The 26,099-nt window shown below is 40.6% G+C and overlaps 2 protein-coding genes across 14 annotated transcripts in view; one reads left to right on the forward strand and one right to left on the reverse strand.

Moving 5' to 3' along the window:
* The window catches only part of CADPS (calcium dependent secretion activator), a 499,139-nt gene that overhangs the window by 422,002 nt on the left and 51,038 nt on the right, over positions 1 to 26,099 (forward strand). For all 13 annotated transcript variants that reach the window (XM_053599820.1, XM_053599828.1, XM_053599822.1 and 10 more), the window contains 2 exons: positions 3,592 to 3,666; positions 4,567 to 4,650. In XM_053599820.1, the coding sequence (XP_053455795.1) occupies positions 3,592 to 3,666; positions 4,567 to 4,650 (159 nt within the window). The remainder of the gene's footprint in view (positions 1 to 3,591; positions 3,667 to 4,566; positions 4,651 to 26,099) is intronic.
* On the reverse strand, positions 21,547 to 22,057 carry LOC128591994 (ubiquitin-40S ribosomal protein S27a-like). Its single transcript, XM_053599833.1, has one exon. It carries the CDS (start codon positions 22,052 to 22,054, stop codon positions 21,584 to 21,586), a length of 471 nt encoding a protein of 156 aa, XP_053455808.1. The 5' UTR covers positions 22,055 to 22,057; the 3' UTR covers positions 21,547 to 21,583.

Consider the following 26,099-nt stretch of genomic DNA (forward strand, 5'->3'; position numbering starts at 1 on the left):
TATTGGCTATGAAGCCCCTTTTATAGATCCAGTTACTAATACAAATCTCTAGTTGAAATCCTCCCCTGAATTTCAGCTCCTTCAACCCGGCTTAGCTAGATACTGGCCAGACGATGGTCATCTCCAATTTTAAGATCACTTCCTGAATTTCATCAATGGGTAATGTCACATCTAAAGGCAGCTGTTGAAACATTTGTTAACCATACTTTTCTATCTTAAATATTTATTTTTTTCATTAAAATTTGTGAAGTACTCATAGAGAGGAAATTGTGTATTAAATAGTTTCTCACTTGGTCTAGTCTGTTTTCATCTCATTTCCAAGGTCAGATGGTCTTAACAGAAAGACAACATACACACAATCTGTTCTATGGCAAGACAAAACGCACAGCACAGAAAGTCAAGCAGAGTGATTTTCACGTAGTGATTGTGAATTTGCAGTTTAGCTCATCAGAAGCAAAAGAGAACTCACTAAACTCTCCATGCCATTGACGCTTAGTCATTCCCTGAGTAGCTATCACCATAATCTTGGGCCCCAGGATGTAAGTTAGAGGTATAGGGCTAGTTGATCTAAGAAGGTCATCAGGGAGGACTAGAAAATGGGAATGATCCCTCTTCATGCCCATATTAGGATGCAGGTAGAATTAGTCAATCAGATGGCAAGAGATTTTATAACAAAATAATCTGGTAGAGAGATGCTAATTAAAAGATGCTCCAATGGTATATATACACCATTGTGGAGTTTCACGTCTACATAGAACAATATATCTCCCCAAAACAAGCAAAGAGTGAAGGTAGAGTACTCACTGTTGCTCCAGAAAGCAAGTTAATCCAGTAAGTTTCACATATCAGGAAGTAACTGGCGAAAGGGATTCATATAATTACTTAAATAAACATGGGAGCTGCTTTGATACTTTCCCCTTTGCTACATGATAAGCAGAGTATTGTTGCTCTGTTCTACTATCTTCCCCAAAGTAGGTTTTATTCAAATTGAGGCATCATTTACATATAATAAAATACAGATATTTTAGACAAGTTTAGAGAATCATATGCCTACATAGTAGTAGTAATAACACTGCCACATAGCACATTTAAGTTTCTAAGTCGTGTTTCCATGCATTATTTTATTCCTTGGTTAGGTGAATCTGATTTCACGACAGTGGCGGTTCTAGCCCCATTGCAATATGAGGAAAATAAACTAACAGAGGTTGACATGTGAGTCACATCAAAACACTTTTTATATGGAGGGAAAAAAAGAAATGTTCGCTATCACAGAAGAAAGGTGGAGATTATAATATTTGTGTAGCATGGAAAGACAGTGGAGAGAAGTTAGTACCAAGTTTGACATGGAAAAGTTGAAGGTGGGAAGAGAGTCCCATAAACCACCTCAGCTCCTTAAGTCCCTGTGTCTCCATATGAAAGAGTTTGACATTCCCTGACACCTGAAGAGGAATCTTATTTCTCTTGGGAGAAAGAATGACATATTAACTCTTTACACCAAGACCCTACATCATTCGTGATGTGTGAAGAACGTTTGCTTTTGCCTCTGTGTGCCATTTTAGCCAAGTTTTCAAGAGAATATTTCTATGCTCAGTGATCTTTGATTGATTAGAATGATTAGAAAGGCCTTATTTAATATTCCATAATGTATTATTTTGCACACAGTTATTCTGATTTAGTTAAATCCCATAATTAATTTTATAAATGTGAATCATTTATAGCAACCCAAAGAAAACCTAGTAGAATGAGGCAGTCACGTGAGAAGAGAAAGTAACGTGTGATTCTGGATCTTATCTGAAGACCTAAAAATGAATTTGGAGCCCTGTCAATATTTCTGAATTCTTTTGCTCTGAATCTTCATTTGTGTTTCTAGCAGAGAATTCTGCAGACAACTTTTTTCTTTCTTTCTTTCTTTTTTTTTTTTTTTTTGCATTTAGCTTCAGGTTTATGCCACTTAGGAGTAAATCCTTTCTTGAATCTAGCCATGTAGCCAACATGGATTCTGGTTTATCAGGGCTATACAACATGGACCATATGCTTTATTGTTTTTCCTCTAATAAACTAAAATAAAACTGGATGAAATGACTAAAAAAGATCATCTTTCTCTACTCTTCTTGATGAACTTGAACAAATAACAACATTTGAATTACAACTATAGCTGACAAAATGTTTCATATCTGCACCCTCACTTGATCTTCAAAATAGAGACCCATGAGTCTTAGGGCATGGCTGCCGGGAAAGAGCTTGGGCATTGGGTTTTTAAATAATTATAATAGAACAGACATACTAAAAATCTTTATACAGAGTGCCTTTTTCCCTTTCCAAATTCAACAATTTGTACTGGCTTACCCCTTCTTATTAGTACAGGGTGATAATCTTATTATCTGTTTTGTTTTTTACAGATAAGGAAACTGAGGTAAATTTTCATAGGCAGCATAACTTCCCAAGTTTGCACTGGGACCATCCAGGTCTTCCAACTACAAACCAACCTTCCCTATGAATTAACCTAATGCACCTCCCTTTGCTCACTCACAATAATTCTGATTAAATCAGAATATTAAACCACGTTACTACAGCTTATTTCAGTATATTTACATAGCTTTTTGGATGTTTTATTTAATTTTTATCTGCTGATGTGTTCTTTTGTCCTAATTTTTATTTGCACTGTTCCTTTTTTTTCTGTTCCTAATTAATCATCCTTCTGAAAGTTTGCTAAAGAGTGGGTAAGTGCATTTCCCTTTTCAAATAACAATGTTTTGCATTGTTATTTTTTGTAAAGGAAATGTGGAATAATTCAAATGGATACTAAAATGATCTAATAAATTCAACGAGCTGGCATATAATATTTGTGTTGACATCACTTTCCCTTTTTCCCTGGCATTTGCAGCAGATTTTTGTTTGTTTTCACTTTACTATTTAAATTTAATTGACAGCCGCAGTTAGAGAAATGGGAAAACTTAGCAGCGGTTTCAGTACAGACTGTGAGCCTGGGTCTGCTTTTCAATGAATGAGGGAAATGAAGGGTTTGCCGCAAGGATTCAGAAAGAGACACTTTGTCTCAATACTGAGTCAATACCTGAAGATAAAATTGGGGAGCTCTGGGGCAGTCACCCACAGTACCTGAAGGTTTTGGAACAGTTTTTGCAAAATCAGTCACAGTGTCTTGGTCAAATTCCCTTTGGAACAATTCCTCTATCTAAGCATCCCTGAGCAGTTTTCCAAAGATAATTGTTCATTTCCTATACTAAATCACAATGGTACTTTGCTTTATAATGTCCAGATCAACAACTGCTAGGCTGTTAAGTCATCTACACGTGCTCTTGCAAAGGTATATTTATCATCTACACACACGAAAGGCATCGAAAGCCTTGGGTGAAGAACAATGAAAAATTGTTCTGGTAAAAATTTTTTTAAGAGCTTCAACCCTCTCCTATCAAAGACCTGGAATCAGGATTTTACAGATACTTCTGGGACTACGAAAATAAACTAGGTCTGCAGGCCAGGCTTTATTTATAAAGCACATTGTCTAAAAATTACTGATGGGTGCAATGCCACCTCCCAACATGCTAATCTTTATCTTTCTGTGTTCTTTAGCATCAGTACCATTCAAAAATAGACGAACTAATTGAAGAAACTGTTAAGGAAATGATAACACTCTTGGTTGCAAAGGTAACCTTCAGCTTCAGGTGAAATGTTTCATTGTGAACACTGCTTTGCCATGTCTGCATTTCCATTAAAATGTAACACGTTAAGAAGTTGAGCTGTATACTTGTGTCTCTCAGGAAACAAGATTGTACATCACCCAGGCTCATCTCTAAATGATTTTCCGATGATCTCAAGCCGTTTGAAGATAAACTGATGAAGTGGCATATGTTAACTTAATAAGAATTTGTCCCCAAACGTTGCGCTAGGTTATTTGGGAAATGTTTGTTTTGTTTTTCAGCACTGACAAAGTTAAATTTTTAAATACAGAAAGTTAAACGGTAATAAGGAATTCTGCCATCATGAAAACCCCTTTTCCTCTAGTTTCACATGCAGTGAGAGTCATAATAAAACATAAAAGTCAGATAAAGCTATTTCAGTCACCCTCATGAATTATAGAATTTTAACTAAGTAATGCTGAATGGGAAGACATTTATATTTGCCAGTGCTAAACTTCTGTTTCCCCCAAATTACTGATAAAATACAAATAAAAATAGATTGGATTAAATGTAGTGCTAATATGTAACGTAAAAACTGCTTTGCGCAGTTTTGGATTTTAAAAAGTGCATTTAATATTATCGCATGCTATATGCAACTCAATAATATTTTGTCACTTTGCACTTCTGTAACACTCTATATTTGCAATCACATAATAATGAAGAGAAAGCCGGATAAGTCAAATATTTCCATGTAAAGGCAGTCTATTCCTTTCTCCGGAGGCGGGAATCAAATAATATAATGCAGAAAGAACACAGGGCTCAATCCCGGCCTTTGCATGGTTAGAAAATATTGTTTCTGATTATGAACAATTACAGTTTGAAATAATAATTTTTTTCTTTTTTCTTTGTTTTTTTGCTGCTTTACTAGTTCATTACTATCTTGGAGGGAGTACTGGCAAAATTGTCAAGATATGATGAAGGGACTTTGTTTTCTTCATTTCTGTCATTTACCGTAAGTAAAGAGCTGCTTTTGTTGCTGGCTTCGTTTTCACTTCTGTTTTGGTTTTGGTTTTGGTTTTGGTTTGAGGGAGGGGTGCTATTGTGTCGTTTTGTTATGGGTGTACGGGTGTTAATTACAGTCAAGTATTAAGGTGTATAATATTAACACTAAGCAAGTAAGCAGGGCATTTCATAACAGCAGGTAGTCAACATCATTTCTGTTCCATTTGTGAGTATACAATCCATTTGTGTACACACACGCATATACACACACATCTCTATATGTGTGCATCTGAACAGTCGTCTGCCTACGCTGCCGTAGCTATCTCAGGCAAATTACTTAGTGTGGCCCACCATTTCCTCATCTGCAATTAAGAAACATGAATGTTAGAGATTGCAGATAGACACCTACAGGTCAGGTGAAGTTGCAAACATGTTTTATTTGATCCTTACTGTCTTGAGTATGTTCTTCTCAACTAAATTAGTTACCCACATTTCAAAATCAGGAGAATTCACAGAGAAGTCTGTATTTCAGAGAGAGGGACCTGCATGTGTGCATAACAGTCTGCCGGAGCTGCGTCTCAGTGGTCTCCACAGACTGCACGTGTGTTTGTAAGCCCTATTCTGGCTGTTCATTCATATAAATACCTAACTGAGAGCCATTTGAATTTGCAACCTCTGGAGGGGATGATCTAGTTCTTTACAAATTCTAAGTGGCTCTGATTCTGTGCCAGAAATAGACAAGGGCATAGAAGTGGGGAAGATGATACGGGGCAGAAGCCAGGCTTATTTCCTATAGAGAAGTGATCAATGGCGATGGCCCCTGTAAATGGGCTGGGTCAGGGGCCTGGTTCTCCCAGGCTTTCTGGTGCTAGGCTAGCACCCCAGTTGCATGCTTCCCTGCCGTTTCTGACAGCAGGATCCTGCTGGCTTCAGACCATCTCTTTCCCTCTGATAATGCCATAGGAAAGGCATTATCAATTTAGGACCCACTGCCTATGGGTCTTTAAAGCAGCCTCATTATATAAAAAATGACACAGATGGGTATTGAATGCCAAGATAAGGCACAGGCTACTGGATAGCCTGTCATGGTCTTTGAAATCCTACAGAACCAGGCTCAAATCCTATTACCAATACATAACCAGCTCCAAGCAGGAGTGTCCTTCTCACTGAGCCTCAGTCTTCTGATCTGTATGACAGTGGAGGATGGATAATGTCTTCTCTATGGATGGAGAGCTGTTGTTGTAAGAAGAATAATGAGCTGTTATAAGAATAATAATGTAGGGGGTGGTGCCTGTGGTGGTGCTTAAGGAGTAGGGCATGGGCCCCATATACTGGGGGTGGTGGGTTCAAACCTGGCCCCCGCCAAAAACTGCAAAAAAATAAAAAAGAATAATAATGTAGGTAAAAGAGTTTAACGTAGTCCTAGCTCATACCAGATCTCTATCAATGGCAGCTATTATTAATAAAAGGTAACTAATATGATTATTGTAAGATGCAAACATGTTCACCCATGACCTCTTTCCAAATATACCCTACTTTAATCTTTTTCCAATCCACACGTTAATCTTTTTGGGAATTAAGGGAAATGTAGACAGAAAACATTTAAAATAGTTTCTAGGTATCATCCACGTATCAGTTTGTCCAGCTTATTTTCATGTGCAGCTCTGACCTTCCCAGGTATAAGGATTAAACTTAATCTCAGAGTGTGATGGCCCCAATCTCTGGAGATTATTGACTAAAGTGGGGTGCGAAGGGGATGGTGACAATAAGAATTCCATCTAATTTCAGTCTGTAGAACCACCCATAGCATATCACAGCTGAAAGAAAACCTAACCAAACCCACTCCTTTCACAAAGAAACCAAGGCCCAGAGAGAGGGAGTAATTTGTCGAAGGTCACACAGCAATGGGCAGAGTGGGGACAGGAACCTAGGTATCCTGCCGGTTCTCCCCACCCCTGAACGGCTTCCTGGAGAGAGTGGGATTCAGCTGGCAATTGTTTGACCCTGGAAGGCAGATGGGCAAGTGAGTGGGGAAGATTCATAAAGAAGGATTCAGGGCACATGAGTGGGAAATATTAGACCATGTTTCATTTCTCAGTGAAGTCATAGAAATGGTGAAAAGAGACAGAATTAAATGCAACATTTCTGGAAAATGTTCCCCTGACACCCACAGAAGGCATTGCTTTGAGTTTTCATTTTGTGCGACTGTTTTTACTGTACTGGACTTGAACCCGTGAAACTCAGGAAAGCCCCTCTGCTCTTTATCAGAATCCGATCCACCAAGGGCCCCACCCTCATTACTGACTTTCCAAGAGGAAAGAGAGGGTGGTCCAGTGGCAGCAATATCAAGAACATGGCACAGGGTGTATCACGGCAGGGTTAGAAACAAAGAAAACCCAGAGCAGCCCATGCAGGAGTTTTCGAGCTGAAATTTCCATCCTCTCCTCTCTCTTTCCTGAGACATTTTGCAGCCTCACAGAAAGCCTCGCAAAGGCACCGTAATACAGAACACTTGGTGCCTGTTGCTGGGCCTGTAACTTCCCTTCTTAGTGACACTTCTCCCACACACTTGGCCATCCCACGGCCAAAAGCACCCACTTATCATTTGCAGCCTATCTTCCCATCTCCTGCCAGTATTCCAGTATTAGAGAAGGCGAGCTGTGCTTAGAGGTGGCAGGAATATCTCCACACATAGATTCTGAGCTCCTGCCCAAATTCTAAAGGGCCTTTGAAGGCTTCCTGCAGCCCAGTTGTGTTAATTTCCCAGGAGTAGAGCGAAAGGAAAAAGGTTGAACAGAGGCAGCAGGTATTAGGGAAAGAGCTTGAAACCAACGAAGGAACCAGCTGTGGGTCCCAGGACACCTTGCAAAGACACAGAGATAGTGTGATGCTCTGGCATCATTGCCTTAATTCTGCTCCCATTTCTGATTCAGTTCTTCAAGTATTACTGTGCACTTACCACGTCCCCACCTCATCAGAGCTGCCAAGTATGAGCCATGTGCTCTGCCCCCCAGAAAGCTGACGAGTATCGACAAATATGCCACCCTTTCCCCCTCTTTCTCCCGCTGAGCGCCTCCTTTCCTGGGTGGGCTTGATTTCATGGTCCAAGCCAGACATTTTGGAAAACGTCTGCAGTGGCACGGAGCAGGCAGGAATATTTATTTCTCGTCTCCATCTGCATTGCTTCCTCTCTTGGAGAGGAGCTGGGGGGAGGAGGGAAGATGCGATGTGGCTTCTTCGTGCCAGCCCGAGATGCGCCCAAGCACACCCTCCTCTCCTCCCTCACCAGCCTCAGCAGCAGTAGCAGCCTGGGATTTATGGAGGCAGGCGCCTTTCGAACTTTTGAAAGATCAGCCCGCTTGGAAGACACAATTAGCAACTATCCACCCATTTTCCTTGACTACAAGATGTGCTTTTGTGTGGGCTGCCTGTTTGGAAGGGTCCTTATCTCGTGGGTAGCCTTGTGCTGTTCTTTTAGGAGGCCAAAAAGGTGGGCAAACAGGTTCCCAGTTCCCTCCCCCAGAAAACTAGAATGCTTCCCTCAGTCCTGTCTAGGTATTAACAAATATGCTGGTTTTGAAATTCCCTCATTCATTCACTCATTTACCCAACTTACATTTACTGAGTATCTGTGTGTCTTGTCTTGTGCCAGGTGCTAGGAACGTGGCAATTAGCAAAGGAGACCTGTCTCTGCCCTTTTACAGCTTACCGTTAGAAAAGGATACAGACCGTAAAAAAGGAAAGAAAATTATCCAGTGGAGGAAGCGTTATGCAGGACATAAACCAGAGGGCCAGAGAAAGTGGGGAGGGTGGTGTCACTTCAGCTAGGATGACCAGGCAGGGTCTCTCCGTGGAGGAGACGTGACCTCAAACTTGAAAGAGACAGCCAAGGATATAGACAAGGAAGAATCCTTTGGACAGGACAGCAACTGCTTTGGCCATGAGGCAGGAAGGGAAGAGGCATTTCTTTGCAGGATATTTTGGATTTGACATGAGTAGAGTTTAGAGATGAAGTCGATGTTGGGGGTAGAGACTTACTGGTGGGGACAAAGGTGGAAGGCCCAAGAATGGTGATGCAGGGAAGAGCTGCATTGAGCCAAATGAGTCCTGAGGAGGCAGTGGGGGCACAGAAAGAAAGGCAGCTCAGGGTAAGAGGACCTGGGATGCAAACCCAGTTTCATCCCCTTACCAAGGAGCTGTGTGACCTGGGACAAGGGACCACATCTCGGCTTCTAATTTCTTTCACTATAATATGACAATGGTTATGTTAGATGAATCTGAAAGTCTAAAATAACTGTAAGAGCTACAGCCCCTACTACTTAAACACTTGCTAAGTGGCTGGCACAAACCTAAGTACTTTAAATGTATTTTTCCTATTGAATCCTCAGAATAATTTCTTTCCAGCAATGGTCCTCTGCAGATGTGGAAAGTGAGGTTCAGAGAGGGTAATCCCCCCAGCTCCACCTGAGTGCTCCCTCCCCCAAAATTTCAGCCTCCTTAGAGGAATGAAGACATAGGGGGAGCTCAGCCCGTACCCCAAAGCAGAAAGGAATAATTATATCAAGTCCTCTGAAGCCCCCTAGAACTCAGCCAAGTTCCTCCCAGGAAACACAAATCCATCTGAATGGTCACATGGAAGCTGTCAGGAGCCCAAAACCCACTGTATGTCCATCCAGTCATCCTTGTCTCAAATTACCCTCATTCACCCTATTTTCCTTTTGCCAGCATTTTCATTGTTTTGCCACTTAGAAAGGAAAGTGAGACTAGGCACAGGGGTTCACCCCTGTAATCCTAGTACCCTGGGAGGGCAAGGCAGATGGATTGCCTGAGCTCAGTTCGAGACCAGCCTGAGCAAGAACAAGACCCTGTGTCTAAAAACAGCCAGGTGTTGTGGTGGGCACCTGTGGTCCCAGCTCCTTGGGAGGTCAAGGCAAGAGGACCTTTTGAGCCTAAGAGTTCGAAGTTGCTATGAGCTATGACACCACAGCACTCTGCCCAGAGTGACAGAGTGGGACTGTCTCAAAAAAAAAAAAAAGGAAAAGGAAAAAAAAAGGAATGAAATAAAGTAGATACATTTCTTCCCCCCAAATCTGTGACAAAGGTGGGTGTTAGTACAAATGAACAGCCTTGACTATTTGTGTACAGGGCTCCTGAAAAAGAATGTTACCTTGGTCAAAAGCCTGCACTCAATCAAGGGGATTCACTTCTATTGACACAACATTCTGGTCAGGAAACAGTTTGAGTTTTAGAGTGGAATGAGTGTTCCTGGGGGTTCCTTAGTGTTTTCTCTGAAGGTGTTTCATTTTTGCCTTGACTCCAGGGCTTTTTACAGTGGGGGTTGATGATGGACGATACAGATTTTGATCCACCCTCCAGAGGGTAACATCATCAAATTATCAGCTGCCAAGTTCATGTGATTGAACTCAATCAGCTTCTCCATTTCCGAGTGAAGGTGCCTGCCTCAGACAAAAGCACCAACTGTGGTAGTAATAGGTGGTATTTATTTATTACTATGTGCCAGGCACTGTGTTAAGCGATTCACATGCTTTTTTTTTTTCTCATTTGATCTTCAAAATCACACTACGTGATATATTTAATTATTATTCCCATTTTACAAATGAAAGGCATTAAGTAATTTATCCAAAGTTATAGTTTTAGCAGCTACACTCTAAATTTATTCCTGTATTATTGGTAGAATGTTATTCTCCATGGATGAACAGAAACCCATAAATGAAGTCAATTAGTAACTCTTCCAGAGACTACGAACTATCATTCCTAAGGGAGAGAGTTATCTATTTTTCACTTCTTACCAGTAAAATTATTTTATAAATAATTTACTGACCAATCAGCCAGTTTTACAATAACACCAAAATAATGGACATTCGAAATTTCCTATTTCCTTTGTGCTTTCCAGAGAACCATCAGTTTTACATTAGTCCTTCAGTCAATACATGTTTATTGAGTGCCTACTATGTGCTAGGCAGACACTAGGTGCTTAGCAATGAATAAGAGGAACAATGCTTTTTAGTGTACATTCTCAACAATTTACAAGGGTGGTGACTCTTCAGAGACAGAGAAGTGGCCTGTCTGCTACTTCCTACACTGCAGGGCAACTGTAGACTAGAAGGACCCAGCCTCACCTGGGAGGTCACTGAAGGAAATGACATTTGAGCTGAGACTTTAATAAGTAAGTAGAATTTCACCTGGCAAAGAAAAGAATAACAAGTGTTCCAAGATACAAAGACCTGGAAGAAAAAGGGAAGGTCTGGGACCTTCTAGGAACTGTAAGTTCCTCATAACTCAGGGACAGGCCAGAGCAGAAGGAGAGAAATGACAGAGGTAAGATTAAAGAGTGAAGCAGGCAGTTGATCATGAAGGATTTTGTACATGTATGGAATTTAAGGGTGTTAAGCAGGTAATTTACCAAAATTTATTAATCTGGAGAAGTTGAGTGGTCATAGAGAGATCTGCTCCCTGTGCCAAACTAGTGCCAGGTTTGTGATCTTTCTTTTTTTTCCAAAGTTATTTTTGAACTGTCATCTCCCTTCCTCTTCCCCTCTCCTCACTCCCTTATTCCCCAACCCCATTGCTTCTCCATTCTTGTGATGCTTTACTAAGAAGAATGTGTTACACCTCCATCCAGGTTAATAAAAAAGATGTAAAGTTTCCATCTTTTTTAATGGCTAAATAGTATTCCACGGTATACATATACTACAGCTTGTTAATCCATTCCTGGGTTGGTGGGCATTTAGATTGCTTCCACATTTTAGCAATTATAAATTGAGCTGCAATAAACCATTTAGTGCAAATGTCCTTATGATAAAAACATTTTTTTCTTCCCGGTAAATGCCTAGTAATGGGATTGCATGATCAAATGGGAGGTCTAACTTGAGTTCTTTAAGGATTCTCCATACTTCCTTCCAAAAAAGTTGTATTAGTTTGCAGTCCCACTAGCAGTATAAAAGTATTCCCTTCTTTCCACATCCGTGTCAGCATCTGCAGCTTTGAGACTTTGTGATGTGGGCCATTCTCACTGGGGTTGGGTGATATATCAGGGGAGTTTTGATTTGCATTTCTCTGATGAATAGGGATGATGAGCATTTTTCCATATGTTTGTTAGCCATTCATCAGTCTGCTTTAGAGAAGGTTCTATTCATGTCTTTTGCCCAGTGATATATGGGATCATTGGGTCTTTTTGTTGTTGTTGTTGATTAATTTGAGTTCTCTGTAGACGCTAGTTATCACTCTTTTGTCTGATTCATAATATGCAAATATTTTTTCCCATTCTGAAGGTTGTCTGTTTGGTTTTGTTGTTGTTTCCTTAGTTCTACAGAAGCTTTTCAGTTTAACTAAGTCCTATTTGTTTATTTTTGTTGTAGTAGTTGCCATGGAAGTCTTCTTCATAAAATCTTTCCCCAGGCTAGTATCTTCAAGTGTTTACCCCACACTTTCTTCCGGAATTTTTGTTGTTTCATGCCTTAGATTTAAATCTTTTATCCATCTTGAATCAATTTTTATAAGTGGTGAGAGGTGCAAGTCCAGTTTCAGTCTTTTGCATATTCTCCTAATACCTTTTATTGAATAGGGATTCTTTTCCCCACTGTATGTTCTTGTTTGGTTTATCAAAGATCAGGTGGCTATAAGATATTAGTTTCATCTCCTGGTTTTCTATTAGGTTCCAAATGTCTCTAATTTTGCACCAATACCATGCTGTTTTGACCACTATAACCTTGTAGTATAACCGAAAGTCTGGCAGAATGATACCCCTGGCTTTGTTTTTATTTCTAAGAATTGCCTTGGCTATATGGGGTTTCTTCTGGTTCCATACAAAAATGAATAATTATTTTTTATAAATCTTAAAAATATGATGATGGTATTTTAATGGGGATTGCATTGAATCTGTAGATTGCTTTGGGAAGTATAGACATTTTGACAATGTTGATTCTTCCCAGCCATAAGCATGATTATATTCTTCCATTTGTTAATATCTTCTGCTATTTCTTTTCTTAGGGTTTCATAATTTTCTTTGTAGAGGTCCTTTACCTCATTTATTAGGTATATTCCTAGGCATTTGATTTTACTGAAGCTACTGTGAAGGGAATTGTGTCCTTGATCAGCTTCTCATCTTGGCTGTTACTGGCGTATACAAAGGCTACTGATTTGTGGACATTGATTTTATATCCTGAGACATTATTATACTTTCTGATCACTTCCAGGAGTCTTGTGCTTGAGTCTTTGGGATTCTCTAAGTATGAGATCATATTATTGGCAAAGAGCGAGAGTTTGACCTCCTTTGCTCCCATTTGAATACCCTTTATTTCCTTCTCTTGCCTGATTGTATTGGCTAGAACTTCCAGCACTATGTTGAATAGTGGTGGTGATAGAGGACAACCTTGTCTGGTTCCAGTTCTAAGTGGAAAAGCTTTCAGTTTTACTACATTCAGTATAATATTAGCTGTGAGTTTGTCCTGGATGGCGTCAATCAGTTTAAGAAATGTGCCACCTATGCCTATATTCTAAAGTGTTCTAATTAGAAAAGGATGCTAAATTTTATTGAATGCTTTTTCTGCATCTGCCCAGATGATCATATGGTCTTGGTTTTTGCTTCTGTTGATATGGTGAGTTACACTTATGGACTTGCATATGTTAAACCAGTCTTACATCCCTGGAATGAAACCTACTTGATTGTGATGAATGATTTTTTTTTTTTTAATGAGAAACTGCAATCTATTGGCTAGTATTTTATTGAAAATTTTTGCTTCTATATTCATTAGTAAAATTGGTCTGAAGTTCTCCCTTTTAGTTGGGTCTTTTCCTGGTTTTGGTATTGGGGTGATGTTTGCTTCATAGAACAGGAGGGAGAAGATTCATTCTTCTCAATTTTTTGGAATAATTTCTGCAGCATGGGTACAAGCTCTTCTTTGAAGCTTTGGTAGAATTCTGGTGTGAAGCCATCTGGACCAGGGCATTTTTTTGTTAGGAGATTTTTTATTGTTTACTCGATCTAAGTTTTTGAAATTGGCCCATTCTAAAGATCTATTTCTTCTTGGTTAAGTCTAGAAAGAGGGTGCAGTTCCAGGTACTGATCCATTTCCTCTACAAGTCAAATTTCTGAGCATAGAGTTTCTTATAGTACTAAGAGATGACCTCCTTTATCTCTGTGGCATCTGTTGTTATTTCCCTGTAGCATTTCTGATTGAGGTTATTAGAGATTTTACTTTTCTGTTTCTAATTAATCTGGCCAAAGCAGAGGTCCTCAAACTTTTTAATCAGGGGCCAGTTCACTGTCCCTCAGACCATTGGAGGGTTGGACTATAGTTTAAAAAAAAAAAAACTATGAACAAATTCCTATGCATATATCTTATTTTGAAGTAAAAAAAAAAAAATGGGAACAAATACAATCACACCACCTCATGTGGCCCGCGGGCCATAGTTTGAGGACCCCTGGATTGGGTTTGTGCCCTTTTCCTGTTGAAGCTGTGAGCCACCACTTATTTCTTCTAATGTGTTTTGTTTACATGGACGAACAAAAAACATTGTGTCCTAAAAAGTTAGTGAATTATAAAACACTGACTGGCCATGTCTTCTACTGACTTCTTTCATCAGCCCCTCCCTGGTGTTTCAAAATTTGACATCCACTTTGGGATCCATGACAGATCATTTTATTGCCTAGTAGGACATCCTTATTTCCAGTTGATGCCTTGAAAATGCAGTTGGCAATTAACATACCTGCTGTCCACAGCAACCCCTCAGAAGCTTTACAGAAAAAAAAAGAAATAAGCATCAAAGTTAATTGTGTTCCTCAGCATTTTGTAGTGGACAGCTGAATATCATTCAAAGCAAACATAAGACAGACACGGTGTTTTTTTTCAGACTGTGAGGTGCTAAGTGACCAGGTCACAGAAATGCCAGCTATGAAAGAAATGCCTACTGAATATGTACATAGCTTCAAACAGAAAATAATTATTGTGAAATTAAAAGTTATAGATTCTAGCCTGACCCCTAAACCACATGCAGTGAGAAACTTATCAGCCAAAAGATAGAGAGTAATTAAGATAAAAATAGAGATGTGTTCCTGAAGCCCAGACTAATAGAAATATGGGCAGGTTATTGACTATCCCTGAGCCTCAGTTATTTCATCAGTAGAGTGGAAGTGCTGGTTGTTATTTCAGAGCCATTGGGATAATTAGAAATAAAATGAGCAGTCGGAATAACACCTGGCATGTAGTCAGCGCTCCATACATAGCCATTCTTAGCCTTACCATCAAATTATCCAAAACTGTAATGAGGCTTAAAGGACTCTGGTGCTTTTAACTGAGCACTTTCCCACTGGTCAAGTCTTAGTGTACCAATCATTTCTTCTATAAGCAACTCAAACTATTAGCTATAACAAGATCATATGACTTACATTTCAGCGTATTCATCTATTCAAAAATGTGATTTATCAAAGATATTTTCTGTCATGTTTGGTATATTTTTAGCATTTTGTGTTTTACTTCTTTGAGAATTTTTCATTTATACATGGTCTCTAGAATAACTCTTGGTTAATCAAAATATTTGCTTAATCAGAATTTAATACCCTATTCTCCAAGCATATTTTGGTTCAAATCAGGTTTATTTCAATATGCATTGTCTAGTTCCTCCCCTTACTATAGTATAATCTTGGACAGATTCATTAGCCTCTGACCTTAGTTTTTTGATCTGTAAAATGGGAATAATAAGACCTACATTATGTGATGTGGTTATAATTAAATGAGGAAATGGTGGAATGGAATAAGCATCAATACTTGTTAGATACTGTTATTGTTGTGATTATTAATGTGGTTATAGCACTAAGTACTGAATATTAGAATCAGCTATTTAATCAGCCACTGGTCATGTTTTAAAATGACTGCTATATATAAATTATTGACCTAAGTTGAGATAGAAATGGGAAAAAAAAAAAACTCATCCTCTTTTGTCTGGAAGTAATTGCACATAACAGAAGGAACTCCCTAGGTTTTCTGGTCTAGTGATTCCAGGGCTGTGCTAGAATGTGCTCAGGTCCCAGCTGCTGGTGAGAGCCATTCTTCTGTATCTCCTCCTGTGTCCACAGTGAGGAAGGTCACATTGGTAGCCCAAAAGTGACCATGGTGGGAGCATTTGCACTGCAGAAATTGGTGAACACTACCAAATGGGCCTTTTATTTTTTGAGAGGAAGCCTTGTAGCAGGATGCTACTAAGAATTTCCACCAGGAAGGCTATGTTAAGCAGTGTGATGAAAATATATCAAATTGTATATAAAACCAGTTTATGATGCCCCATGATTGCATTAATGTACACAGCTCTGATTTAATTAAAAAAAAAAACACCAATTTCACCCTTAAAAAAACAAACAAAACTTTTTGTGTATAGAAAAAAAAAATAGAATTTCCCAAGCACAGGACACATACTACATGGTACCTGAGGTGATGTTAGTATTAGATGCTGCAAAAACAGAGACGGAGCACATCGTGAGAGGGTGATCTGCTTTTCAGTTCTATGTTCATCCTTATCCTTACACCAGGGAGAACATTTCCCTTTAATGCTTGTCTTTCCCATTTCTCTAGAAATTTCCAGTTTTCATATGTAACAAGGGGACAAGGCCTCAGGCTTGGTGCTCTTATCAGGCAACCACGTCTACTTAGAACTGAATAACTTTATCTATATTTTATTTATTTTAGCCCTTACTTTTTCTTATTGAGTGATACTAATTTTTTCTTTACAGTAGTAATATAAATTGGCTTGTATCGTTATTTTAAAGTGAGCCGATTTAAAGAGGAATGCGTGCATATTAAGAAAATATAGTACAAATGGAACACGCCTGTGGCCCAAATCATAAAGGTGGTATTGAGGTGGAAGGTTTGAGAAGCACTGACACTTTCTAGTCACCTCATTTTGCAGTGGTGGAAATGGAGACCACAGAAGGAAAATGGTCTGCACACCTAGTTTAGCAGAACCCAAACCATCTAACAAAGCCAGTTGCTTTCCCCACTCTTTACCTGTGAAAATGAAAATAAGGGAGAAGAACCTCTCCACCGTACCACAGACCAAGGCTGACTTTGACGGCAGTGGTGACATAAACAATTTATACCTTCAAGTGCAGTCTAAATAAAGCAGCCTATGAGAAAGGAAAGGACATCAGGAATTACAGGAGATCCTTTCATGCAAGGCTATGGGTAAGACCAGGGCCTTGACCTCTTGGAGCTTGCAAGCTATAGGCCTTCTAAGTGTTGAGGGATGTTCAAAGGCAAGGCAAATCTTACCAATGCCAGAACCTTCCCCCAATCCCCTATGAAGCTCTACAGAGGTTCTCAGGTCATTTTAGACTATCCACAAGCCTCTGTTTACAATCAACAAAAATAAGCCTACGTGCCTACTGGGAGGTTTTACAAAATTGAAACTTTGCAAATTTCACTTTTGATTTTCTCCTAAAATGAAAGCATGACATATACATCGACAAAATGAGAAGGAACACAACATGGTCATAAAGAGGGCAAACCACAGAGCCTGAGGGACCTATGTCCTAATGACACCTCCATGATGCCACTACCTTTGGGTCCTTCAGGAAGTTATTTAATGTCTCTGCACCATCGTTTCCTCATCTGTAAGGGATGATCATCATCACGAGCCCCAGTGTGAGGGTTAACTACTTATAAATTACTTAACCTTGAGCCAGGCAAAGAGTAAGCATGAAACCATTGTTAAGTCTCAGCAGCCTCAGGAGGGTGGGTTTGAAGGAGCCTTTGAGTCTTGCAGAAATCCTCTCTGGGAATGAAGGACTGGGACAGAAATGAGGGAAACTAGAAGAAAAACAGGTCTACTTTAATCAGGCATCTGTTCAGAAGCCCCGGGGGGTGAGGGTGGGGGGACGAGAACACACACTTCCTGGATCTAGTCTCAGAGCACAGTACCCTGAACAACAGGGGACAAGAACAATTCTCATCCTTAATGAGGCTGCTGCTCCTAATCAGTGCATGGAACAGAATGCTTTTGCTTAATAGAGATCATTTCCCTGCCTCTTGCCCAACTCTCCAGCAGTGCCAGCAGCCCTTTGTTTAATGAGAGGTAGGGACTTTGAGTAGTGTTGTGGGATGGGCTGTAGGAGGCATTATTACCCTCATTACTATGATAATAGTTTAATCACAATCAATATTTATGAACATGCACAGAAGCGGTGCAATCAACGAGCAGCCCGGCAACTCAGTTTTCACGTTTTTGCCTGAGGATGCTTTGCAGGAAAGCCTGGGCTCGCTCCCACCTTGCCCTGGCCCCCTGTGAAATTCTATAGTGGTTCTCAGAGGTCATTTTAGACTATCCATAAGAATTTCATACTTATGCATGAGGTCTTATTTGTGGCAGGTGAATATTATAACACTTTTTTATTTTCAAAATACTTTCACTGTCTTTACATGACTTTTGCCTTCACATACTGGTACCTTATTTTCCAGAAAGGCAAGACGGTCTAGACACAGCATGATACAATAGAGAATCCTTTACAGTCAGACCCACTAGGTTCAAATCCCAGCCCAACCACTTCCTGTGTGCCCTGCGGAAAGCAACTAGACCTTTCTGAATTCAGTTTCTTAAAATGCAAAATGAGAAGATGAGTTCTTAAAAGATTTAAATGGTGTATACTAAGCATTCAATCACTGATAAATATATCCATATTTTTAATATGACTATATATCAGGTATTAAATATTCTTATATTATTGCCTTTCTTAAGGTCATATATCCAATAATAGAGAAAACAGGAATCAGAGTCGTGACGTGGCCAATATACTCTTTTCTATTATCCGAAATGTTTTTATCATCATTTCCATTTATAGGCAACTCAGGGAAACCTTACTTCTAGACATCTCAATATTCAATATTTCACTCTTTTAATTACAAATCAAACTTTGAAAGCCAGCGATCATTTTTCTGAACAGTGGACCTCTGGTGAGCTACTCATGAGAAATTTTAGGTGTCACAGTTTCCACATCTGTAAAAACAGCCCTTATATACTCTAGCCATCCTAAAAAGGGAAATGAGGGCCACCAGCCTCACAATGTATGTGCATCGAGGTAGCATTGAACCCAGTGCTTACATGCACTTTGCATTTCTCAACGGGCCCAGCACACCATTGATCTTAGGCAAGCAAGAAAGACATTTCAGCCCCTCTGGTGACAGAGCTCTGGGAATCCATTATGCTATCTATGACCCCAGACTCACGTCAAGGTTGTGTTTTCCTCCTGTTCTCAGAAAGTGTTGGAAGGGGCTTTCACTGTAATTGTCACTTGGCCCCAAGCAGGAGCCACTGAGGTTTGCTCAACTGCTCACCCGCACGCACAGTCCCAGTACATCCACCCACTCGTACATTCTGTCTCACCCAAGCAGTCGGTCCCTCCGTTGGCACTTACAATTTATTCATCTTCCCAAGATGCACTCAGAGCATCCAGATTATATATTGAGGGGAGGTTCTGTTAGGTTGGGTTTTTGCCTTTGTAGAGGACATATCTCTAAACCAAAGACTTTGAGGAAGTTCTCCTGAGAAAGATATGTACTTCCTGCAAAATACCTCTCTCCACTAGAATGTCAAAAATTCTATCACTTTTTTTCCAATATGTTTATGAAACTAATGTAAGCACATTGTTAAAATATGAAATAGTACAGAAACACTCATTAAAAAAAAAAAAAGCACCAGTTCTCTGCCCTACCCCTTTCTACTGTCAGTCTGGTCCTTCAGAAGGGATGCTGTCAGCCACTGTTCATCCCCAGAGTTCCAAGTACTGATACTCACTTGCTATTTCTAGGTTGGCTGATCTTAGAGGTTATTTGACTCCCTGCTATAAAAGATACCATCTTCCACTTCTCCACCCTCCTCCTGTTAGAGTTATAGCAATATTAACATTCCTTTCTTAGGTCTTTTATAACTATAAATTGTCCTCATCCACTTTCTTTTTTTTTTTTTTTTGAGACAGAGTCTCACTTTGTCGCCCTTGGGAGAGTGCCATGGTGAGCTCATCAGAGCTCACAGCAAACTCCAACTCTTGGGCTTAAGCAATTCTCTTGCCTCAGCCTCCCAAGTAGCTGCAACTACAGGTGCCCACCACAATGCCAGGCTATTTTTTTGTTGTAGTTGTCATTGTTGTTTCGCAGGCCTGGGCTTGAACCCTCCTGCCTTGGTGTATGTGGCTGGCACCGTATTCACTGAGCTATGAGCGCAGGGCCCACTTTGATTTCTTATTTCACCCACAAGATGAGACTTTGACACTATGCCCTTCTTTCTTCCCCTGTGTCCTCCTCCAATTTCATGTTCTAACATGGGAATTGAACGACATGCCTCTTTGTTCTTGTCATTTAAGAATGTAATGACCTATATTTATGAATGTCCCTTGAGTCTGCCGGCACCAGCATAGTCCAATAGAACTTCTGAGCTGGCCAATCCAGTAGCCACAAACCACATTTGAGCTGTGGCTAATGCAACTAAAAAGTTAGATTGGTTGCATTTTGTTTTAATTAATTTAAATTTAAATAGCCACTGTTAGATAGTTCAGATTACAGGGGTCTTTAAACTATGGCCCGCAGGCCACATGTGGCGGTGTGATTGTATTTGTTCCTGTTTTGTTTTGTTTTGTTTTGTTTTGTTTTACTTCAAAATAAGATATATGCCATTTGCAAAGGAATTTGTTCATAGTTTTGTTTTTTTTTTTATAAACTATATTCCGGCCCTCCAATGGTCTGAGGGACAGTGAACTGGCCCCCTGTTTAAAAAGTTTGAGGACCCCTGAATAATATGCAAGGCCAATTAACTAGAACAACCTGATTGCCCAGCAAAGTTCTTACTATACCTCAGAAACTGTCCTATGAACTCAGTTAATAACTCAACAACCTTATGAAGAGTACTATTATCTCCATTTTACAGGTGAGGAAAATGAGGCATGGAAGGGTTAAGTAACTTGTCTAGTCAGTAGCAGAGCTAGGATTTGATCCCATCCGCTCCAACTCCAGAGTCTGTACTCTAAATCACTTGCCTATGAACCAGCTGGGCTGGGGCTGGATGCCTGACAACTTAGTGTCTCTCCAGGTGGCTTCTCCCAAGATGGGGGTCTCATTTTACTGGGCATCATGTGGCTTGAGTTTCTTGCAGCACGGTGGTCTTGGGTGGTCATACACACCTAACAGCAGCTGGCTTTCAGGAGTGAGGAAGAAGAAGCTGCCGGTCTTCTTCAAGACGAGACTCAGCACTGGCACTCTGTCACCCCCATTATATTCTATTTGTCAAAGCAGTCATAGGCCAGCCCAGACTCAAGGCCGCTCAAGGAATAGACTCCTTTTCTCAGTGAGGGATCAACATGTTCGTACAGGGAATAACAGAATTGATGGCAAGCCTCTTTGGAGACAAGCTGTCACAATGTGAACGGGACTTCAGGTCTGCATTCCCATGCAGAGAATTCTATGGAGCCACACTGGTCTCCAGGAATCTCTTTCTAAGAAAGTTAGGCCTGGCAAGCCAAAGAGAAACAGAATTAGAGAGAAGGTCTAGTGCACAACCTGGAATATGGCCAGGAAAGGAGAGAGGAATTAAGATGGCCAGACATCTTGCTGCAGGATAAGCTGCATGCTCTCACCTGAAGCATTCTCCTCGTGACACAGAGGCACCATACTCAAGTGGCAGATATGTAAGTTTTAATGGCTCCACTTACTAGGAAACATGACCCAGCCAGTGCCCTGCAACCTGACCGATCAAATCAGCCCCTTGGGAGGCAGCGGGAAAGAGAGTGTAAAAATAATAGCTAATACTGATGGAACACATACTGTGTGCTGGGCCCTGTGCAAAGGTGTTTACATATATCAGCTCCTCCAACCCTTTATATACACTAAATGAATTATTATTATTATTATTTTTTTAGTGCATGTCTTTTATTAATTCATATATAATTACTTGTCTTCTGGTTTGTTGAAACAGTAAGTAAGACAACATTTGCCACAATAATGTCTATCAAAGTGGCTGGCCGTGAAAACTCCAGCACCACACTCATCTGAAGGACACTCTCGACGAAGGCGACTTATTTTGCCATTCTCATCTACCTTATAGTATTTCAGGACAGCAAGCTTAACCTTCTTTCTCTTATGCTTATTCTTCTTGGGAGTGGTATAAGACTTCTTCTTCCTTTTCTTAGCACCACCACGAAGTCTTAACACAAGATGAAGAGTGGACTCCTTTTGAATGTTGTAGTCAGACAAAGTACGTCCATCTTCCAGTTGCTTGCCAGCAAAAATGAGTCTTTGCTGATCAGGAGGAATTCCTTCCTTATCCTGGATCTTGGCCTTCACTTTTTCTATCGTATCCGAAGGTTCAACCTCGAGAGTGATGGTCTTCCCCGTAAGGGTTTTTACGAAAATCTGCATCTTTTTTTTTTTTTTTTTTTTTTATTGTTGGGGATTCATTGAGGGTACAATAAGCCAGGTTACACTGATTGCAATTGTTAGGCAAAGTCCCTCTCGCAATCATGTCTTGCCCCCATAAAGTGTGACACACACCAAGGCCCCAACCCCCCTCCCTCCTTCCCTCTTTCTGTTCCCCCCCCATAACCATAATTGTCATTAATTGTCCTCATATCAAAATTGAGTACATAGGATTCATGCTTCTCCATTCTTGTGATGCTTTACTAAGAATAATGTCTTCCACGTCCATCCAGGTTAATACATCAGAAAGGAAGACACTAAATGAATTAATATAGGTGAAATGCTTAGAATAGTGTCTGATGTGTCATAAAACTTAAGAAATCCATCATTTGAAAAATTAATAATCCAGGCTCCGTGCCCGTAGCACAGTGGTTATGGCACCAGCCACGTACAGCGAGGGTGGCAGGTTCAAACCCTGCCCAGACCAGCTTAACAACTGCTGCAAAAAAATAGCTGGGCATTGTGGTGGGCACCTGTAGTCCCAGCTACTTGGGAGGCTGAGACAGGAGAATTGCTTAAGTTCAAGAGTTTGAGGTTGCTGTGAGCTGTCATGCCATTGCACTCTACTGAGGGAGACATAGTGAGACTCTATCTCAAAAAAAAATAAAATTAATAATCCAGGTTCACCACCTCCCCCATAGCTCAGTGGGTAGGGTGCCGGCCACATGCACCAGAGCTAGTGAGTTTGAACCTGGCCTGAGCCTGCTAGACAATAATGACAACAACAACAACAAAAAAGAGCCGAGCATTGTGGTGGGTGCCTGTAGTCCCAGCTATTTGGCAGGTTGAAGCAAAGCAAGAAAATCTCTTAAGCCCAAGAGTTTGAGGTTGATGTGAGCTGTGACGCTACAGCACTCTACAGCAGGTGACACAGTGAGACTCTGTCTCAAAAAAAGAAAAGTTAATAATCCACACATCTACCCTATAAGGAGGATCTGTTGTTGTTATTATCATTATCCCTATTTTTGAAAGAGTAAACTGATGCTTAGACAGGTAACTACCTGACCCCCATCCGGTGGGTGATCAAACCACATGCCAGCCCAGGCATCTGCCTCCTGACCCCTGACCCTAAGCTCTTACCCCTTATGCCATACTGCTCAGAGCATTCGGAGAAAAGAGATCTTTTAAGCTCTTTCCATAGAGACAACAAACACCAGTTCCATTTGAACTGACAGTGTCCGGTTGCCCTTTTCATAATCATCCTGCAAGAGTGCTATAGCTCAAACATCAGCCTTAAGCATAAAATCCTCTACCGTCAGTACAAAGAAATAATACCATACTCTAGAGACCATTCATGCAACATATTTTTATTGAGCCACTACTATATACCAGGCAGTGTAGATACTGAGGGGAGAGAGTGAGCCTCATTCCCCCTAGTGCCTACATTCTAGACATGAGGATGGTGGTAGATGAAAACTTGTACTAACAAGAGATAAAATTATTTCAGGGATGGTAGTGGCACTGAGTCACGTTTTCACATATTAACTTCCTTGGCTCTCAGAAAAAGAGCCACATCTCTAAAATCATCTGGCTTCACAAAGTGCAGAAAGGGGCAAAATAGCATCATTAGCCTTGCAGCAGAAATTTCAAAGGCTAAACATGGAAGTAAATTTTGCTACCCCTTTGAAATGGTGGGTGGTCTGCAGTTTCTAGGCAAAGGCAAAAATAAAAAATAAAAAATAAACTCAGAGCTCTTGTGAAGTCAAACAGGCAGGGGTCGAGTCAGCTCGTGCAGAGAATAAATCATTTCCTTGATTTTGTGTGTGTGTGTGTGTGTGTGTGTGTGTGTGTTTTAAGAGACCATGGGGAGAAATAAAAGCTAGGCAGTCACTAATGCAGTGGTATCTGTTCAGACTTATTTTTTCTTCCATCTTTGAGTCTTACCCACCAGATTTCTGTTTACAAAAAGGGCCTAATCCACTTTTTTTTGGTCCGTGCATTGATTTAATAGTATCAAACCCTGAGGTCCTCGTGGTCTGCACCTGGGTTGCTTTTTCCCCTAATGAACCAAGAGAAGTGGTTTAAGCCCCCGCCGTGCTCCCTATCAAAGCTACACAATGATTAACTCAGGTCCCCTTATTAGGACCAGGCAGAAGAAAATCCCTTAGTCATCAGCATTGTGAAAATCCCAGAATGGTGAGTGTTCAATGAAAAGATTACCTTGGGCACCTGAAAAATAATGGAAGAGCTCAATAGAGAAACCATTAAGCCTGTCTACACACGCTAAGTGAGGTGGAGGGTTGAGGTAATTAGCTGGGACAGACAGGCCAGAGAAACTGTTCAGGCCCTTCTGCACTGACTCAAATGTATTCAAATCCCTAATACACTTTTTTTTTGGAGAAACCATTTTAGATTGTATCTACATACACATGGACAAAACAGGACTTAAATATGACTGGTCAATGAAAGTGGTTTGATAGATTTTTTTTTTAAAAACTGAATAATAGGCAGCTTAGGAGATGGGAGGTCCAAAGGTGGAACTTATTAGTTGTGTATCTTCAAGCCTAGTTGTTTCATCTGTCTTAGCCTCAGTTTCTTCAACTTTAAAATGGGACTATTAATAAAACCCCTCCCCAAAAAGGTTGTTGCTGTGGGTTAAATACAATGTTGCTAACTTACTGCCTGGCAAGTAGTAAGCACTCAAATATTACTTACTGTTATCAGTTGTTGGGTGGACATGACTCAGGAGTGTTTGCACACACTGTGCATTTAGACATTATCTAAGGAGTAAAGCAGAAATCACGGAGCCAATGCCTTTATCTGACCCAAAGTAGGACCCTTTCATAGTAAAAGTTCTTTATTATAGGCACATGAATATAAATACATATATATTCACTAACTTTATCCTTAGCTTCTAAAGCCTCTCTAGATTTGTGTCTCCTTTTCTAACCTTTTCCAGAACCGGCTCTGTCTAGGGGGGAAAGGGCTCATGAGTCCTGCTGAGGAAGGGGTATTCTTTGTCCTACTGGGTGGTGGGGGGAGGCTCAGAAAGCAGCCAGTCCCAGGAAATGAGGTTCTGCTCAAGTCACAATTCTTGCCTCTCCATTGAGTGCAGTTGGGTCCTGGCTCAGAAGGGATGCCAGACCAGGAGCCTGGGACAAAGCCCTCATCTCCTGCCCCGGCACCCTGGGACACATGGCTATGGCTGGGTCCCAGAGAGTTGTGGATCATAACCGAGAGTGCTGGCCTGGGAACTGCCCTCTTGCGTATGCCCACACTGAGAACAGAGCTTGCTCCCAGCCTCAATGCTCGGACAGTGAGGTCTCCAGCGGAGGGCACGTCACAGCACTGGCAGAAAGTACGCCAGACTCTGAATCAGCTCAGATACTTGTGGGCAACCTGAAGAAATTTCAGCATTCTTTTCATTGAAGAGTTGCCTGCGGGCCAGAGGTAGGGAGTGCAACTGACTGGTGGATGAGGAGCATGTGCTTTCCCGGCATAGTAAGTTGGTTTTTCCAGTAGTTATGTGAAGAATGGCTACATGTAGTCGTGTCCCTTTGAGTAGCATTATTCTTGTGCTATTTACAGCGGAGCCTCAGAGAAGTGAGGTCACTGTTCAAAGTCACCAAGCTCGAAAACGGCAAAGCCAGATTTCAAACTTAGCCAATCCTGAACACGTACTCTTAGCCACTTTACTAAGTAGGTTCCTTTTAATTACGAAAGAAAAGGAAATTATGTACACACATACTTTTTATGATCACTAATGGACAAAAATATATATATATTTAAAACTACCCATTAAATAGGTAGTGCTTTTTAAGAAATTTGTGTTTTATTCATCTAAACAATATCTACCTATAATGGAAAATAGTCTCCTGCAGATTGCAAGGGCTGTTGTTTATTTGACCTAGACATGGTGCCTGGTGTGTTGGATTTTCTGCCAGTAATTCCAAAGCCCTAGTGGGTTGGGAGGATCTGGTCATTCCTCTCTATGTAGAGCATAGGTGGTTAAAAGGCATGTTCCTATAGGTAATTAAAGCAAAGATAA

The sequence above is a fragment of the Nycticebus coucang genome, chromosome 8 (genome assembly GCF_027406575.1).
Source record: "Nycticebus coucang isolate mNycCou1 chromosome 8, mNycCou1.pri, whole genome shotgun sequence".
Taxonomy (NCBI): domain Eukaryota; kingdom Metazoa; phylum Chordata; class Mammalia; order Primates; family Lorisidae; genus Nycticebus; species Nycticebus coucang.